General features: G+C 37.3%; 2 protein-coding genes across 4 annotated transcripts; both read left to right on the plus strand.

Moving 5' to 3' along the window:
- The first annotated feature begins 3498 nt into the window (after positions 1–3498).
- On the plus strand, positions 3499–6085 carry LOC122592721 (beta-1,4-mannosyl-glycoprotein 4-beta-N-acetylglucosaminyltransferase-like). Of its 2 annotated transcripts, XM_043765013.1 has the most exons (3): positions 3499–3617; positions 3797–3879; positions 4770–6085. In XM_043765013.1, exon 3 carries the CDS (start codon positions 4808–4810, stop codon positions 5888–5890), a length of 1083 nt encoding a protein of 360 aa, XP_043620948.1. In that variant the 5' UTR covers positions 3499–3617; positions 3797–3879; positions 4770–4807; the 3' UTR covers positions 5891–6085. The 2 variants fall into 2 exon arrangements, with proteins under 2 accessions (XP_043620948.1, XP_043620947.1); XM_043765012.1 differs by lacking the exon at positions 3797–3879.
- Positions 6086–11911: 5826 nt separating this feature from the next.
- Positions 11912–18795, plus strand: LOC122590916 (topless-related protein 4-like). Of its 2 annotated transcripts, none has more exons than XM_043763098.1 (25): positions 11912–11983; positions 12528–12630; positions 12726–12905; positions 12985–13098; positions 13194–13352; positions 13428–13608; positions 13719–13839; positions 13981–14090; positions 14311–14479; positions 14584–14693; positions 14857–14926; positions 15227–15300; positions 15386–15481; positions 15554–15649; positions 15736–16098; positions 16179–16340; positions 16402–16512; positions 16595–16741; positions 16825–16935; positions 17019–17198; positions 17373–17501; positions 17589–17684; positions 17792–17980; positions 18101–18267; positions 18347–18795. In XM_043763098.1, exons 2-25 carry the CDS (start codon positions 12551–12553, stop codon positions 18552–18554), a joined length of 3423 nt encoding a protein of 1140 aa, XP_043619033.1. In that variant the 5' UTR covers positions 11912–11983; positions 12528–12550; the 3' UTR covers positions 18555–18795. The 2 variants fall into 2 exon arrangements, with proteins under 2 accessions (XP_043619033.1, XP_043619034.1); XM_043763099.1 differs by having other exon boundaries at positions 16420–16512.
- Positions 18796–19245: the final 450 nt, after the last annotated feature.

Raw genomic sequence — 19245 nt, forward strand, 5'->3', positions numbered from 1 at the left:
TCTGGATGTTATCGAGCTTGGCAACCAGTTGGCCACTTTAGTTAGTCAAAAGATAGAAGAAACCTTGGCTGCTAGAGAACAACAATTTCTGGAAAGGGTGATATCTGAGATCACTAAGACTGCAGCGCCCCAGGTTGATCTCACTCCCATTACATCTGAGATCAATCAGTTGAGGTGCAGTCTCGATACTCTGGCCAGCAAGGTATCTGAACACTCTACTGTCATACATAATCTGACAACTGAAGTTGGCAAAGACAAGGATAAGGAGGTTGTGAAGGATGTTAGTGCAACTGGGCTCTCTCTAGATGAGTTGACAATACTTAAAGCAATTCAGGTTGGCCAAACTGAAACAAATGGCAATGTTTTGGTCCAGTCACAAGAAGTCAATCATCTTTGGAGGACAGTTAGCATGATTCGTGGAGTCTTCAAAGAGTGCAAGAACATGGGGTCATGGCAGCCTCTAGATCGCTTACCCTCCAGTCCTTCAGATTTTGAAGCTATTAGAAAAGGACTAGAAGCTGCCAAGGGGGAAAGATCTGTACATATCCCAAGCACTCACATTGAAACTCCAAGTTCAAGTATTGGAAAAGAGTTGGTTGTTGCTGCCAGTACTGATGCTGGTATGCACATAATTGAAGAATTTGAGGATGTTGGTGATATGGGGAAGAAGAACAAGGGCAAGGCACTTGTAACTGATGAATCTGCCCAGCCGGCCACTAATGTACCCTTATTAGAAACTGGGAATCTTGATCAGCTTTCTCCAGTGACTGAATCTGACAGCAAGAGATTGACTAGAATTGGGAATGCAATAAATGAAAGAGAAGAAGAACTGGCGAAGGGCCATCAGTTTGAGATCTTCTTCAGTTATCTATTTTCTAATTTTACTAATTGTTTTGTAACTTTTGTAATTTTATCATGTATATACAAGTTGCCAGATTGTAACCACAAGATAGATAACAGATTAAATCTAACAAACTAAAAAGAAAAATCAAGGCTGCCTTGGAAACTTAGATTAGATTTAATCATACAAATCTTTCAAGTTCATACTTGTATAGTTACAAAAACTTGAACAGACTTGGCAATATTTCAGGACAAATAGGGGGAATTTGTTAGAACCAGTTTCGACCAAACTGGCCAGTCTCCAGTTGCATCTAGAGACCAGAAGATTTGTCCAGAAATATATTGAAGTCTAGTTGTAACGTACAGTTAATGCAACTGGAGACTTCCTCCAGTTGAGATCTGATCAGAACTGAAGACATTCCAATTGACGTCGAAAACAACAAATGGAAGATAGAGAATGACAATGGCAGTGAAGCCCAGTTGGCATTCTACACAGATTGAAACTGGAGAATATCAGTTTAAAGCCTTTACAATGCTTTACACTGTTTACAAGGAAGACCTTTTTGCTTTATGCAGCTTTATACAGACAATATTATTTGTTTATGATTAAAGTACAAAAGTGCATAAAGCAGGTTAGATAAAGTAATGTCTTGACTTACCTTATCAAGCATTTCAAAGGAACTCACCTAGTTTCCTTAAATGTTGTCAACCATATCTATACGAAAAAGTTGGATTCCCAATGCCAACTTTGTCTATAAATAGAGGTCTTTGCACAACAAGAATATAACTTTGCATATTCAGACTTTTGCAATATTCTTGGTGTACTTGTGCAATATTCTCTCAATCGTAAAAGGGAACACTTCACAACTTTAAGTTTTTGGATTGTTACAGAGAATTTCCAAGTATAGATCATTTGTATTTCATAGGTTGTTAGGATATTTACATTTATGTATTATCTTGGTTCCGCAACAACCTTGTATTTTATTTAGCATCAATAAATAAAATACATTTGAAAATTACAACTTGGTCTCACCATTTTTACTTTGTTACATTTACTTATTGCATTGTCTTTCATTATTGTCACCTAATTAGTAATCTATCTAAGGACTTGGTACACAATCACTGTAACTGGTCGTCTCCAGTTCAGTGTTTATATTGCAAAGAACTCTCACCATTGACATAGAGGTGTCTTCAGTTAGTACCATCTCTTGAGTTGGGACTTATAATATGTTATATACAAATAATCAATGATTTAATTGGAAAAGTTAAAAGTGTAGGTAAATTTCAAAGGATTATGTGTTATGTGTATCGATATTTGGGTAATGGTGATAGTTGAAAAATGGAAATGGTGATAATACATTTTTTTGGTTAGAATTCATTTTGTAAATGATAGGTTGTTAATATAGTTTTTGGCTATTTAGATATGAGTTTATTTGATGGAAGGTTTGAAGATTAATAAGTGGAGAAGAATAAAAATGTTGAAATGACTTTTTTTGGGTGAAGATAACGACAGGACGAATGAAATTAACGGAAGTTAAACCACATGGATGAAAAAAAAAAATTCAAAAACTAACAGAGGGACGAAAGCGCCATTTTTCAAATAACCACAGGGATAGAATTTGCATTTAACCGTTTATACTGTATTGTTAAGAAAATTGCTACAATAGCAAGTCTTGACATGATATTGATAGACAAACAAGTTATACGTTTTCGTCTAAATTTAATTGCATTTTTTACATTTAAAGTCATTGGTTTGTTCTTTTACACATTTTGTTGGATTACGTATATTTAATTTTATCTTTATATGTCATAAACGATCCATGTATTTTGACACATGTCTAAATATATTGAAATACTATATATGCGTTCAATGTTTTGAAATTATAATTTTTTTATTTGATTTTACTTACATTTTTTATATTTAAATTTAAATATTTAACAATTTAACTTATCTTGAAAATGTTATAAACAACCTGTATATTTGACACAAACATAAATTTAGTACCTAATACTATGGGTGTAAATGAGACGAGACAGTTCGTGAGATACTCGAAATCGATTCGCAAATTATTCAAAATCGACTCGATTTTAGTCGAGTCGAGCTTGAGCTCGAGTTAATCGAGTAGAATTTCGAGTCGAACTCAAGCCTCAATATAAGCTACTCGAAAAGCTTGCTAGCTTAATCAAGCTTGTGCTTATTTACGATTGTACCCTTGGATATCATATATTTGTACATAATTACTATTCTATCATGCCAAGCTTAATCTAGTCAAGCTTGAAATTGTCGAGCTTATATAAATAATTTGATTTAAAAATTAGTTTAATTTTTAATCAAGTCGAGCTTAAAAGTCGAGCTGGAGCTTGATAATAAAGGCTCGGTAGAGCTAGAGTCGAGTTTCGAGCTCTAAAATCGAGTCGAGCTCAAGTTACACTGTGTCAGATCAAATCGACTCGTTTACACCCCATCTATTTGATGGTATCCACGATAGTCCAACCAATCCTAAAATTCAACCGTCCAATCTTGCTAAATCATTTAACACGTGTCATAATCTCGCTCGATCCCTACCATTACTTATTGTAATCTTTATTGTAGGGAAACATTTCTGTAGCTTTCAAGCTTGAGTAGTCACTCAACTGTATCTCTTTTCTTTTTCCTTTAATATAGATCCACTACATCTATCATACTTATATATATCATTTCATATATATCATATATATGAGTCTATATATTCAGATGTTATAAGCCTCTATATTAGCTCTACTCTACGGCGATGTGGGTATGTCAATTTACTTGTTTGTTACTCGTAATTACTAACACTATAATATAATGTTCCAATTTGTAGCAACTGAATTTGGCATTTCATGATTTTATATATCATAACTTAATGCATTTGCAGACGAATTTAATGATTGTAATAAAATTATTAATTGTTACTAATTTATTTAGCTGTTTCAGTGAGGTGGGTGGCTTAATGGTAAGGTCGTAATCTTTTTGATCAGCCACTGGATCCGAGACTCACATTTGGGGTATATTCGGAGGTCCGGTTCAATCCTAGTCAGAATAGTTTAGAAGTAGAATTAGAATAAGTGCTGTTTAAAAAAAAAACAAAAGATTGAGTTAGTTGTATACAGTTTTTTGTTGCAGTAGATCTGATCAATTTGTTACTAGTCTCTGTAGAAACTTAAACCCCTTAGGCTACTCGGAATAGTGACGTCCGCAATCCTATTCAAACTGACACACCAAACAACACCTCATTACTTTCTGCATCACTTTATTTTGGGTGGGAATCCCGTCAAGTAAAGGGTAACTTGAGGGTTAAAGTTGGAGGGTTATTGACATTTGGATTAAAATTAATGATCAATATACAATTATCATTTTTGAATCTTCACCCTTGATTAATCAATGGTCGAGACCATCCCAACTTTATCTCTGAAGTTACACCTAAGTTGAGGGGATCTCTACCTTTTAATTTTACAAACATAAAGACCCCACCTAAAACTGACTAGGCAAAATGATTTTGATGGTTAAGTGACACACTAAAACTGACAAGGTGGGTGGTGTCACTTTTGTGACACAACTGACAAGGAAAGCCGACGACGCTGTTGGGACAAGTCATATGGTCTTATCGCCAGCGGAGTCATGGTTATGGCACCTTAGAAAATAATTAAAAACCATAAGTGGCCAAAAGTTATAAATAGTATACTCGGTAATCAAGTTCATGGATATTCAGTGTATTTCTCATATTATATAGATATTCTGTTTTTGATAAGTGTCGTTGTAGATGCGATTGGATGTGTAATGGAAACCATGTAATATGTCTGATGTCAAGTCCTCTAAATATCACTCTTTCTGAAATCTGATTATCAATTTTGATAATGCTGAAATGCTATTTTTGATCAAGTTTGATTGGTTTTGGTTTGTTTTGCAGATCTCAATATGGTGCCAGTCCTGATCGTCTTATAAATTATGGGATCACGGCGGTATGTCACCAGACAAGTGATTACAAAGTTCACGTTTCTGGTAGTTCTGACTCTCGTGTCACTCTCTTTTGTTGTCATCTTTGACCACACCCAAAGGATCACTTCATTCCTACGCCCACTTTGGGACACGCCGCCACGCCCTTTTGAGTACATACCACATTATTATGCAGAAAATGCCTCTATGGAAAATCTCTGTCGTCTTCATGGTTGGTCTTTAAGCTCTGAACCACGTAGTGTCTATGATGCAATCCTATTCAACAATGAAGTAGATTTGCTAGAACTCAGATGGCGTGAACTCTACCCTTATGTCACCAAATTCATTATTCTTGAATCGAACATGACCTTTACTGGTATCCCCAAACCTCTCACCTTTGCTTTAAATCGTGAGCGTTTTAGCTTTGCTGAAGAAAAAGTTGTCTACGGTTTCCTCCCTGTTGAACTAGCCCCAGGTGTGCATGTAGACCCTTTTTTGATTGAATCACATCACAGGAGTATTATGAATGAATTGATTCGACAGTCAGGAATATCTGATGGTGATCTTCTAATTGTATCCGACACTGATGAGATTCCAAGTTCACACACGGTTAAGCTTCTTAGATCGTGTGATGGGCTGCCTACAGTTTTGCATCTTGAAATGCGGAACTATGTTTACTCCTTTGAGTTTCCAGTTGATTATAACAGTTGGCGAGCCACTGCACATATGTACAGTCGGTGGACTCAGTACAGACACTCACGCCAGACGAATCTTATTCTCTCAGATGCTGGATGGCATTGTAGCTTCTGTTTCAGGCACTTAAGTGAGTTCGTCACCAAGATGACAGCATACAGCCACGCTGATCGAGTGAAGAAAAAAGAGTTTTTGGACTACTCCAGGATTCAGCAAAAAATTTGTCATGGAGATGATCTTTACGATATGTTACCAGAGGAATATAGTTTCAAGAATTTGATAGGAAAGATGGGTTCAGTTCCCCGTTCTGCTTCTGCAGTTCATCTTCCGGCTTTCTTGATAGAAAACGCAGTGATGTTTAAGTTTCTTCTTCCTGGTGGTTGTCAGCGTTCCCTGGAGTAGGTCTGCTTTTATCAATTAAAATTTGTTTTCAAAATGTGTAACCATGCGAGTATTTCACACACATGTAGAGTATCGTGACCGTATGAAGTTAGAAAATCGATTGTATCTAATGTGCTGTGTCCTTTGAAAATACTCATTTCGGTCAAGATACACATTGAGCGATCCATCAAAGCCAAATACAGATTATTGCCACTATGAAAGACTTGTCATACAACCTATATATGTTATGTTAGTTGTAAATGGTTATTAGCTTATTGAACTAATTGTGATTTTAGAGGTCCTTACCATGTAATTGTTTAATTTTATTACTTTTAATCAATATATCAGTTTTCACATTTACATGGTACCAGAGCCAACTTTCCGGTGACCATTTCCGGCCAACTTTTCGGTCACCATCAGATCATATTTTCATATCCGTTCAAATATATACATCATCTCAACTCACTACAGATCTAATCATACCCCTAAAATTATCACAACCCGTCACCCCCTTTTTCAGATCCGTTCGTCTCTGCTTCAAATTAGACTACACCGCCGCCACCATCGGACTCAGAACGGCCCAATCTACAAACCCTAAAAAAATCTCCGCCCGAAACCACCTGACGTGCTGCCACGCGCCGCCCCTTTTCTGCCCCTGTCCACCACGCGCCGACGCGTGAGGGCACGTGGCCTGTCTTCTGGTCACCGGATCTTTTGCAGTATTTCTGGTTTTTAATTCCGATCAAACCCCTTCGGTTAGTTTTTTAATCCGAGCACTTTTTATTTTCTGTCTTGTGTTTTTCGTATTCGTGTACTTGTTCGATCGCTACAAATGGGTGATAAGAAAGGAGGTACTTCAGAAAATCAGATTGCTCACGACATTATTAACTATGCCTCAGTTTTGCGTATTCCCGTGAAACTGGATTCTAGTAATTGGAGTTCATGGAGTCTTTTTGTGAAAAAGGGCCTTGAAAGTGTAGGCAAAGAAGATCATCTAACACAACCACCAACTGATTCTCGAGAATGGCGTATTGATGATAGTGGAATACAAATGGCTTTGTGGAATTCCATGGAACCCCAGATTCTCACTATTGCTCAGAATTTCTCTACGGTTAAGGCAATGTGGGATCATTTGTCTTCATCTTTCTCTTCTAAGAAATCTCTGTCTCATGCTTATTCGGTTGTTCAAGCATTTACTCGGGCTGAACAAGGTGACTCCACCTTCACGGATTATTTTACTCGTTTCTCGAAGCTTTAAGATGAGTTACGCACCCTTTTCCCACCAACTGCTGATTTAAAGGTTCAGGAGGAGCGTAGCAATAAGATGGATGTCATGACTTTTATTGCTAGATTATCACCTAAGTATGCTAGTGCACGACCCCTATTGTTGAGTAACTCTAATGCTATTAAATCTGTGGCATCCACCTATCATCTCTTGCGAGAAATGTACGAACCTGATGTTTCCCCATCCGCCACTGATGCATCTGCCTTGGTCAGTAAGAGTACAGTGCGGGGTTTTATGAAGAAAGGTACTGGACGTGGAAATAGTGGGCAGGGCAGTGATCTTGTTTGTCATTTGTGTCATGAGCCTGGACATGCGAAATACAACTGCCCAAACAATTGCCATTATTGTAAAGGGAAGGGACACAAAAAGTATAATTGTCCGAATCGTCCCACTGGTTCTCAGCCACCTTCACGTCCTCGAGCCAGAATAGCTACTACTATGAGCATGCTAAGCAGCCTGTTTACACACTTAGCCAGGAAGAGTATGCTCGGTTCCAGCAATTGATATCCTCCAAGATCAATCCACAAGCCAACTCGGCTCACTCAGGTACATTTTCTAGTTCTCTTTCTGGTTTTGATTCATCTTGGGTTATTGATTCTGGAGCTACTCATCACATGACTGGGAACAAAGGTATCTTCTCTAACCTCCATAACATTTCTCACCCACCAGTTCGAATAGCTAATGGATCCTCATGCCCTGTTCGTGGCATTGGATCTGTTGGTAACTCTAAACCCTTGAAAATGTCTTTTGTACTATTTGTCCCAAAATTTCCTGACAATCTCTGTTTCGTAAGCCAACTCACTAAACAAAACAATTGTTCTGCTCACTTTTATCCTACTTATTGTTTCTTTCAGAAACTAGGCACGAACCAGCCGATTGGCACCGGTTTTGAATCAAATGGTCTCTATCGTCTATCCTTATCATCTCAACCAAAAGCAAATAAATGTGATTCCAGCATTAGAGAGGCTCATTACAGACTTGGCCATCCCTCTGCAGCAGTTCTGAGGCAATTGAGACCGGACCTCCCACTTTCTTTTGATTTTCATTGTGAGTCATGTCAGCTTGGTAAACATACCAGATGACCGTATCCCCCTAGAATACCTAATCGAGTCAGTAGTTTGTTTGAACTTGTTAGTTTGTTTGAACTTGTTCATTCTGATGTATGGGGACCTTGTCTTACAAAATCAACGTTGGGTTTTGAATATTTTATTACCTTTATCGATGATTATTCTCGTGCTACATGGGTTTATTTATTGAAATCTCGTGCTGAAGTATATTCAACCTTTTGTGAATTTCATTCTTATGTCAAAACTCAATTCCAAACCACAATTAAAACCTTGCTTACAGACAATGAAAAAGAATATTTGTCAAAAGACTTTTCAACATACTTGAAATCAAATTGCATCATTCACGAGTCATCTTGCGCATATAAACCACAACAAAATGGTGTTGCTGAACGCAAGAACCGCCATTTACTAGACGTCACCCGCACACTCATGAGTCACTTTCATGTTCCCCATCGTTTCTGGGGAGATGCTGTCCTTACTGCCACCTACCTGATTAACCGTATGCCCTCACCAGTCATTCATGGTCAAACACCATTTTCTATCCTTTTTCCTAATGAGAATATGTTTCCACTTCCACCAACGATATTTGGATGTGTTGCATATGTTCATGATCATCGGCCAGGGACCACTAAACTTGATCCACGTGCCATTCGCTGTGATTTTTGTGGGTTACTCTAAAGTTCAAAAAGGTTATCGGTGTTATGGTCCCTCCCTCCGTCGATACTTTACTAGTGCAGATGTTACCTTTCACGAATCTTGTCCTTACTTTCCAGAATCATCTCATTCTGTCAGTGGCCTGTTTCCAGCTCCTCTGGCTCCTATTATACCCGAGTCCATCAGTGTCCCTACCATCCCCATGTCTTTGGCTCCATTCGCTCCTTCGGTTTCTGATCCTCCTGTCTCAGATGTCACAGATTCTGCACTCGCTACATCTGGCCCACAGTTAGCACCGATTCTTACATATACTAGAAGACACAAGGATAAGACGACAGAGACACATGATTCACAACCAGACCACCCTGGTACATCCTCAGTTCCGCCATTACTTCCTGAACCTGATTAACACATGTGTATGATCCCCCTGGTACACCACTACCTAATATACCTATAGCTTTTCGCCGTGAACCTAGGAAATCTACCCGTTACCTTATCCAACATCATGTTTCCTATGCTCATCTCTCCACTGAATCTTGTGCTTACACCACTGCTATTGACTCATACCCGGTTTCCAAAAATGTGATGATAGCTCTTAATCACCCAGGATGGCGAAAGGCCATGGAAGACGAAATAAGGGCCTTCAAGCTAATCATACATGGGATCTTAAGCCACTTCCCCATGGGAAACGTATTATTGGTTGTCGTTGGGTATTTACTGTCAAACTCAATCCCGATGGCTCCTTACATCGCTTCAAGGCCCGATTGGTTGCTAAAGGTTATTCTCAGGCTTATGGCATTGATTATGACGAGACTTTCTCTCCCGTTGCCAAAATGCCATCTGTTCGCATCTGTATTTCTTTGGCAGCTATTCATCATTGGCCACTCCATCAGCTTGATGTCAAGAACGCATTTCTAAATGGTGTTCTTGAGGAAGAGGTTTATATAGAGCAGCCACCTGGATTTGTAGTTAAGAAGGAGGCCTCGAAAGTATGTAGATTACATCGATCATTATATGGCCTCAAGCAGGCTCCTAGAGCTTGGTTTGGTCGATTCTCAAATGTTATGGAAGAATTTGGGATGACTCACAGTGCATATGATCATTCAGTATTCTTTAGACACTGTCAAGGTCTAAGGATCATTTTGGTTGTGTATGTGGATGATATCATAATCACAGGGGATCGGATGATGCCATCGGTATTACTAAGCTCAAACAGTTTCTCCAGTCTCAATTCCAGATCAGTGACTTAGGTCGACTTCGGTACTTCCTTGGCATTGAAGTATCACGTTCCCCACAAGGAATACTTCTCTCTCAACGGAAGTATGTCCTTGATATGCTATCCGAGTGTGGTTTATTAGGTTGTAAACCGGTTGATAGCCCAATGCTTCCTACTGGGAAACTTCTTTCTGAAGACAGAAATCTGATGAAGGATCCAGAACGGTATAGACGACTGGTTGGAAAACTTAATTATTTTACTGTCACCCATCCAGATATCTCATTTGCAGTAAGTGTCTTGAGCCAATTCATGGTTGCACCGTATACCGGACATTGGGATGCTGCACTTCGTGTATTAAGATATCTCAAGACTACACCAGGTCTTAGGGATCCTCTATTCTGATCAGGGACATTGTCGTGTGGGTGCCTTTACAGAGGAAGGAGATGGACGGATATCAGGATTCTCTGATGCAGATTGGGCAGGATGTCCTATCTCGCGAAGATCTATGAGTGGCTATTGTGTGTTTGTTGGTGGAAACCTCGTGTCCTAGAAAAGTAAGAAGCAACATACAGCATCCAGATCCAGTGCTGAATCGGAGTATAGAGCTATGGCTTATGTCACGTCAGAAATGATATGGGTTCGTCGCTTTCTTAGAGAACTCGGGGTTGTTTCTGATGATCTAATGCGGTTATATTGTGATAGTCAATCAGCTATACATATAATTTCACCACTTTTCCTTCCAAATCTTGCCAAAAGTGGCAAGAAATTTTTGGGATTAAAACATCTTATTTTTCCCTTTCTTTCCCTTCCCTTTCTTTTAAAACAAAAACTTAAGAATACAAAAATTAAAAGTTTATTACCCTTTCTTTTCTTATCTCTTCAAAATAAAATTTAAGAATATACTCTTAGGGTTTCACTCAACGTGTATAAAAAAGTCGTACGTTTTCATATTAAAAGTCCACCTATAATTTTTATGGTAAGTGTATAACTACTTAATGTAGCTTAACGAAAGCCCTCAGAGCTTCATTTAGCAAAACCCATTTTTATTTAATAATAAATTTGGTAATGATTTTAACATATAAGCTATTACTACACAAAACCCATTTTTATTTAGTAATAAATTTGGTAATGATTTTAACTTATAAGTTATTACTATAGTTTAAACAATCGATCATCTATACTCTATATATAAACAAACTACCTATCTCCAAATTAAACACTCTATCTTTAAATTCCCTATTTTATCCTTTTAATTTACACTACCACCAAACACTTTAATCCTGAAGTATCAAAAATACCTTTAAGAAAACCATACGCCCAATTTGTCTCCCTTCCCTTCTCCTGAAGCTCCTCATATGTTATACCAAAAAACACATCCATACATCCCCCCTCCCAACAACAAAAGACACACATACGCCTCCCTCTTTTACACATATAGCCACCGCCCCCAAAACCGTCGTCATCTCCGCCGTCTAAAACACATTAATCATTATGTTCTCTAAGAATATATTATCAGAATTATAAGTGAAAAAAATATTTGAGAAATCCCAATCTATAGAAAAAGGAAAGGGCGAAAAATGGGGCGAGTAAAAATCAATGGTTAGACCAAATTACATCAAATCAAATCAAATCCATATATGTAATAACCATACATATCATTCGATAACCAGTTACGCTTATCTAACAACAATTGATAAGTAAGTTTGCTTATAAAATCCCTAATTTCTAAAAAATATATTATTGTATCTCGTGTAATTCACTAGTATTTATATCATCATCATATCTCTCGGTTCTTCACAAGTGTTTCTCTCTCTACAAACTTCCTTCTTCCCCCCCCCCCCCCCTGCTTTCTCTCTCTAGAAATTACTGTCTGATCTCATCATCATTCATAGGTATCGCATACTTTTATTTCCCAAATTTTCTCTTATTATTCGATTGATTATATATTATGTGTATATATGTATCTATAGATTAATTATACATATTATATTATGTTAAATTACATATTTTTATTTTATAATTTGCGTATGTATGTGTTAGGAAATTTTGGTTAATTATACTTTTTTTTTGATGAATAATATCTTAGAATGTATTATTTATTAATGTATCATTATATTTGTGTATATAATGTTTAAAATTCCGTGTTAATTTAGATGGTGAATATCTAGGAAACCGGAAAAAAAGATGTAAATTGATATGTGAACAAGTAAATAAATTTAGCAAGTTTGTTTAAACCATTTTTTTTTTTTTTGTGTTTTAATTTCAATATAGGCGTGAAAATACAGATGAACTAACATGTAATTTTGTAGTGTTGACGGTTTTCTATATTATATTTGGGATATTATATGCACCTGCACCTATGTATGTATATATAAATGTGTATATATATGTTTTTTTTTTTTGTTGTTGATTAATTTGCGGTTTAATTGGTTGTAGTTTTGGGGGAAAAAGGGAAAGACATGTCGTCTCTCAGTAGGGAGCTCGTGTTTTTAATACTCCAGTTTCTGGATGAAGAGAAGTTTAAGGACACAGTTCACAGGTATTTTAGGGTCTAATACTTTGTCTTATTTTTATTTTTTGGTTTGTGGTTGTTTCTTATTAATGTGGAATTGAGTTGGTTTCGTGGTTGTGGAGGTTGGAGCAAGAGTCGGGATTTTACTTTAATATGAGATACTTTGAAGAAATGGTTACAAACGGGGAGTGGGATGAGGCCGAGAAGTACTTATCTGGATTTACAAAAGTTGATGATAATCGATATTCGATGAAGATATTTTTCGAGTTAAAGAAGCAGAAGTACCTTGAAGCTCTAGATAAGTATGTTGTTAATTTGATGGCATTGCTTTTTTATGATAAATGAATGCAGTCGCGGATTTGATGTCGATTTTATTTGCAGGAAGGATCGTGCTAAAGCTGTGGAAATTCTAGTGAAGGACTTGAAAGTGTTTTCGACTTTTAATGAAGATCTGTTCAAGGAAATAACACACCTTTTGACTCTAGAGAACTTTAGGTAAGGACATTGAATATTTACATCTGTTCGATTTTTGTCACAGAATTCAGTGATTATAAAATATTAAATATTTTTAATTTATAACATGTATTTAGAGAGAATGAGCAATTATCAAAATATGGAGATACCAAGTCTGCTAGGAGTATAATGCTTGGTGAACTTAAGAAGTTAATTGAAGCGAATCCTCTTTTTCGTGATAAGCTAACCTTTCCAACTCTAAAAAGTTCGAGACTGAGGACACTCATCAACCAAAGGTTTGCTTCATGTGGATATTAGGCTTTGTTGTTTAAATTCAGGGATTATTTATAATAGTACTTTTCTGGTTGTAGTTTGAACTGGCAACATCAGCTCTGTAAAAACCCGAAGCAGAACCCTGATATAAAAACTCTGTTTCTTGATCATACTTGTGGGCAGTCACAGCCAAATGGTGCACGTGCCCCATCCCCTGTTACCAATCATCTAATGGGTGTCGGACGAGCCCCAGGCTTTCCACCTTTGGGTGCTCATGGTGTAAGTGGAAACATAAGCCAGATTCTTTCTAAATATATGTAGTATGAACTTGAATAATCATGGGTAACAGTTCTTGTCTTATTTCTGTTTTTTCTGTTCTTTATTTCAAGCCTTTTCAGGCTGCACCAGCACCTCTCGCTGCCTCTCTTAGTGGTTGGATGGCAAGTCCAGCTGCGGCTCATCCGTCAGCTTCTGCTGGACCTATTGGTTTAATGCCACCTAATGCTGCTGGTATGTAGTCATTTAATAGTCATATAAGTTTGGTGATGGTTAGCTGGGGTGATCACAAAGTAAAACATCTTGAGTTTCTTTTTTGTTTATAACCATTGATATATCTGGTTCATTTTTGATCATTTATTGCTTACATGGCAGCTATGATGAAGCGCCCCAGGACTCCTACCGGTAATCCAGTTGTAGATTATCAAACTGCTGACTCTGAACTTGCATTCAAGAGAACAAGGGCATTTGGCATATCTGATGAAGTATAACTATTCTTTGCATGATTTTAATGCTCGTTTCAATTTTAACATTTAAATCTTGATTGTTGGTGTGTACATTTTTTGATCCAATTGGTGTCATCTTCTGTAGTTCTGTTTATGATTACTACAGTAATATTTATAAAGTACTGTGTTCATCTACATGTTAATCAATGTTGTAAGCTAGTTCAATAAAAATGCTTACATATCCCTGATATTGGTGCAGGTTAATCATACCCCTGTAAATGTCTTACCCATTGGTTACAGTGGTTCGAATCATGGACAAAGCTCATATTCATCTGAAGATCTACCTAAATCTGTGGCGATGACTCTCAATCAGGGGGCATTAGTCAAGAGTATGGATTTTCACCCCCTGCAGCAAATTCTGCTTCTTGGTTAGTTCCCACAGATATTGAAGTTTAGCTGTTACTGGTAATCAGGTTTAATGATTTTGAATGCGTTGTATCTATTGATTTGTTTTTTGTTGTCCTAAATTAAGTTGGAACAAGCGTTGGAGAAACTATGATATGGGACTTAGGTAGCAGGGAGAAGCTTGTTCAAAAGACGTTCAAGCTTTGGGATCTTGGTGCTTGTTCCAATTCCCTGCAGGTCAATATTTAGACTTCATACAAATTGAAAGTTTGTTTGGATAAATGTATTTCCTTATCTAAACACATAAATTTGAAAATGCATTGTATGTGATTGTGATTCTCAACTCTGGTTTTGTCATATATTCACTATTGACCCAGTTTGCACTTTGCATTTGTAATAGGCATCTTTGAACAATGATTACTCTGCATCGATTAATCGTGTAACCTGGAGTCCCGATGGAACCCTGTTTGGTATTATATCAGTTGCTATATTTTAAACAAATACGTATTAAATCACGGACTCCCTCCGTTCCATTCTAGGCATCCCATTTTGATAACTTAAGTAATAAACAAACGATACTATCTCAATTTTGATATCAATATTTTTGAAATCTGCACATATATTACAGCAGGTGTATTGCAAATAGAATATTGAATATAAGTAGTACTTGGTGATAGTGAAACACCAAAGTGGGGCATCTTAAGGAGAACAGAGGGAGTATCACCTTAATGTGTCAAATACATTCATCATTATCATGAACATATGTATAGGTGTTGCATACTCGAAGAATATTGTGCAGATATACTCGTATCACGGTGGTGATGATGTACGAAACCACTTGGAGGTAGGTTGTAATAGTAAACTTCTCCATATTATAAAAGATTTATGATTCATGCCGCTCCAAAAATTTACTGGATTTGATTATACAGATTGAGGCTCACGGTGGCAGTGTTAATGACCTTGCTTTTGCTAACCCGAACAAAATACTTGCCATTGTAACTTGTGGAGATGATAGGTTGATAAAGGTGTGTATTTTCTACTCCCTTTTCTTTTCTCAGATTGATAATGCTTTGTATATGACATGAATTTGCATACAGGTATGGGATGCAGTTACAGGGAATAAGCAGCATCAATTTGAAGGTCATGAAGCACCTGTATATTCTGTATGCCCCCATTATAAGGAAAATATTCAGGTATGAAAATAATTCTTTTAATGTTCATGCTACCAAGTGATTGACTTCTTCCTGTTGATTCCTTCCTTACCTTCTCCCCAAAATAGTTTATATTTTCAACATCAACTGATGGGAAGATAAAGGCATGGCTGTATGACAACATGGGCCCAAGAGTTGACTATAACGCACCAGGTCATTCACCCACTACAATGGCATATAGTACTGATGGAACACGGTTATTCTCATGTGGGACAAATAAAGTAGGAGAATCTTTCATTGTGGAATGGAATGAAAGTGAAGGTGCTGTGAAGCGTAGTTATAATGGTCTGGGGAAGCGAGCTGTTGGAGTTGTTCAGTTTGATACTACAAAAAACCGTTTCATTGCTGCTGGCGATGAGTGTTTGGTTAAGTATTGGGATATGGACAGCGAGAACGTGTTGTCATTTACTGATGCTGATGGTGGTTTACCGGTATCGATCATTATATTGTTTTTCTTAGAAGATAAGATGCTTTGTACTTGTTGATATAATGGTTCTTTACTTATTTGCAGTCTTCTCCTTGTGTAAGATTCAACAAAGAAGGGATGTTGTTGGCTGTTGCTACAGCTGATAACGGAATCAAGATTATAGCAAATCCAGATGGGGTTAGGCTTCTAAGAACTTTGGAGAATCGTTCTTTTGATGCCTCACGAGTTGCATCTTCATCTCTGAAGGTAAAAACATGCTTATGCCATCTTTTCAATATTTAAGTTGTAAATTAGATTGGTTTTGAAGGTAGGAGAATCTGTACAGACTTCCGTAATGACCACGTTTGGTGCTTCTAATGCATCGGGTGGACCAAGCATCATGGATAGAGTTGCTGCAATGCCTTCTATAGGGATGATGGTGAGTTGTATTTATTTAATGATTTACTGATACATCTTGTATCTGTACTCATTATGTTTAATGTTTTTTTTAAATTGTTTAGAATGTCGAAAACCGGAATTTGCTAGATAGACCTAGAACGGGAGAGGAGAATATTGACAAATCTAGAATCTGGAAAGTGGCAGAATTATCTGAACCATCACAGTGTCGCTCCTCAAGGCTTCCTGATAGCACTGCTTCTGCAATGCGGGTACTTTTTATAAAGCTATATTTCATTTTCTTTTTTGAGCATGTATGAAACAATTGTAAGCGCTAATGATGTCTGCATTACAGGTCACAAGATTAGTTTACACTAATTCAGGAGTTGCAGTCTTAGCTCTAGCAGCCAATGCTGTTCATAAACTTTGGAAATGGCAGAAAAATGATCGTAATTCTACAGGGAAGGTATTTTAACTTACTCCCACTCTTGTATCTGAATCCCATAATTAGCCTCAATCTTGCTGCTTATTGTTATCGTGCTCTGATAGGCTACTGCTAGTATTCCACCTCAGTTATGGCAGCCAAATAGTGGTATATTGATGACTAATGATGTCAGTGATACAAACCCTGAGGATGCCATTGCATGCTTTGCACTATCAAAGAACGACTCTTATGTTATGTCTGCTTCTGGAGGAAAGATATCTTTGTTTAATATGATGACTTTTAAGGTAACATCATTTATATGTTTTCTATGTCTATGCTGTTTTGGATGTAGGCGTAGATACCCTTTTTGTAGTGTTTTGCTACAAATAACCATCCCAGCAGTTTGCTGCAGGGCACAGCACATTTCCCTTGTTTAGTTTTATTTTGATACAGCAACTTGATGGTTTCTTTATATGCAGACAATGACTACATTCATGCCACCTCCGCCTGCTGCAACATTTTTGGGGTTCCATCCTCAAGATAACAACATTATTGCCATAGGAATGGATGACTCGTCCATCCAAATATACAACGTGCGGGTCGATGAGGTTATATTCCTTACATCTTTTAAAACCTAAAAGACTGAGTACCATCTTTTGATAAATAAAGTAGTTGTTTCTTGTTCATTTCACCAGGTCAAAACAAAGCTTAAAGGCCATCATAAACGAATAACAGGGCTTGCATTCTCTACTGTTCTTAATATTCTAGTATCTTCTGGTGCTGACTCTCAGGTATGTATTCATTTCGTCCTAAATTCACAGTAAATGTATTGTTGTATATTTTATCGGGCGTACATGTAAAATTTTGAAAAATTGATGGGAAGAAATGTGTTACACAGTTGTGTGTGTGGAATATGGATGGATGGGAGAAACAAACAAGTAAACAATTACAAGTTCCTGGGAGACTAGCTGCTGCTCCCTTTGCTGATACTCGTGTACAATTTCACCAAGATCAGACACATTTGCTAGTGGTTCATGAAACACAGATAGCCCTCTTCGAAGCACCTAAACTGGAATGCCTGAAGCAGGTATGTATTTTTAATCTATAAAGGATCTGGTTATCAGTCTTTATCTTAACTTGAACTTGGCAACAGTTTCTGTATCGACAGTTTGACCTCTGACAGTTCATTTTTATTGTCTGTGTATAGTGGGGCCCTCGAGAGGCAAGTGGTGCGATCACACATGCTACTTATTCATGTGATAGCCAATCAATCTATGTCACTTTTGAGGATGGTAGTATCGATATTCTTACATCATCAACACTGAGATTGCGTTGTCGGATCAGTTCTTCTGCATATCTTCCTTCAAATCCAACGTGAGTATTTCTCACATGTTATAATGTGTTACATTTTGGGCATGTATCCATTTGTTTCTTACATATGTTAATGTTGCAGTTCTAGGGTGTATCCGCTTGTGGTTGCTGCACATCCATCTGAACCAAATCAGTTTGCTTTGGGACTTACAGATGGTGGTGTGTGTGTGATTGAACCACTTGAGTCAGAAGGAAAATGGGGCAGTTCACCCCTAGTGGTTGAAAGTGGTGCGGGGCCAAGTGCTACTACCGCAGTTGCTCCAAATACAAGTGATCAAGCTCAGAGGTAGAGCTAACTTTTAGAGCAAGATGCAAGATGTAGGTAGGTGGTAATACCTGAAACATAGCGTTTTAGATTTGAGATTAGAGGCAACTTAAGATCTTTATCGATGTGGCTATATTACCTTTAGAATCAATAGCAGGAAGAAGAGTTTTGGTTCATTGTGTAAATTTTGTGCAGAACAAGCAAAAGGGAAGGTTTTGAGGAAAATGTGAATGCTCAAGTTTAATGTGATCATCCTGTCCTTTAAAGTGGCATTCTCTTTTTTTGATATAATTTGTTATTGTGATCTCGAGCAGTCAAATTGCCTCTGAAGCTGTTTTGCTTTCGTTGTTTTTCGCATCTTTGGCCGGCTAATTTACACAAAATGTCATTTTCTATATAAACTGGATGAGTTGTTTTGGCCTTATACATAGCACCTACAGACTAGGTGCTTTGTGCTTAGTTACATGAATGTGAAGTTAGTTGTTTCGTTCCTAGAATTTTTGAGAATCCGGTAGAATGATTTTTCTTTTTTGTCATGTTTGGTTAATATAGGAAATTTTAAAGTTCATTTTATTGGATTCTCATATATTCTAGGAAACAAACGGCCATGTCAAACTCCAAATACGTACAACTCTCAAAATATAAAAATTCAAGGTTGCAGGTTATTATTCAAATCTTTAGATATTGTGTTTCCAACGTTATGACCTTTGTTATAT

The sequence above is a fragment of the Erigeron canadensis genome, chromosome 3 (assembly GCF_010389155.1).
Source record: "Erigeron canadensis isolate Cc75 chromosome 3, C_canadensis_v1, whole genome shotgun sequence".
NCBI classification, from domain to species: domain Eukaryota; kingdom Viridiplantae; phylum Streptophyta; class Magnoliopsida; order Asterales; family Asteraceae; genus Erigeron; species Erigeron canadensis.

Excerpts from the sequence above, each read along its gene's own strand:
- LOC122592721 (XM_043765013.1), top strand. The coding sequence starts at position 4,808 with ATGGGATCACGGCGGTATGTCACCAGACAAGTGATTACAAAGTTCACG.
- LOC122590916 (XM_043763098.1), top strand. The coding sequence starts at position 12,551 with ATGTCGTCTCTCAGTAGGGAGCTCGTGTTTTTAATACTCCAGTTTCTG. Across the intron at positions 15,650-15,735 it reads ATTATAAGGAAAATATTCAG|TTTATATTTTCAACATCAAC; the intron begins GTATGAAAATAA and ends TCCCCAAAATAG. Across the intron at positions 16,341-16,401 it reads TTGCATCTTCATCTCTGAAG|GTAGGAGAATCTGTACAGAC; the intron begins GTAAAAACATGC and ends TTGGTTTTGAAG.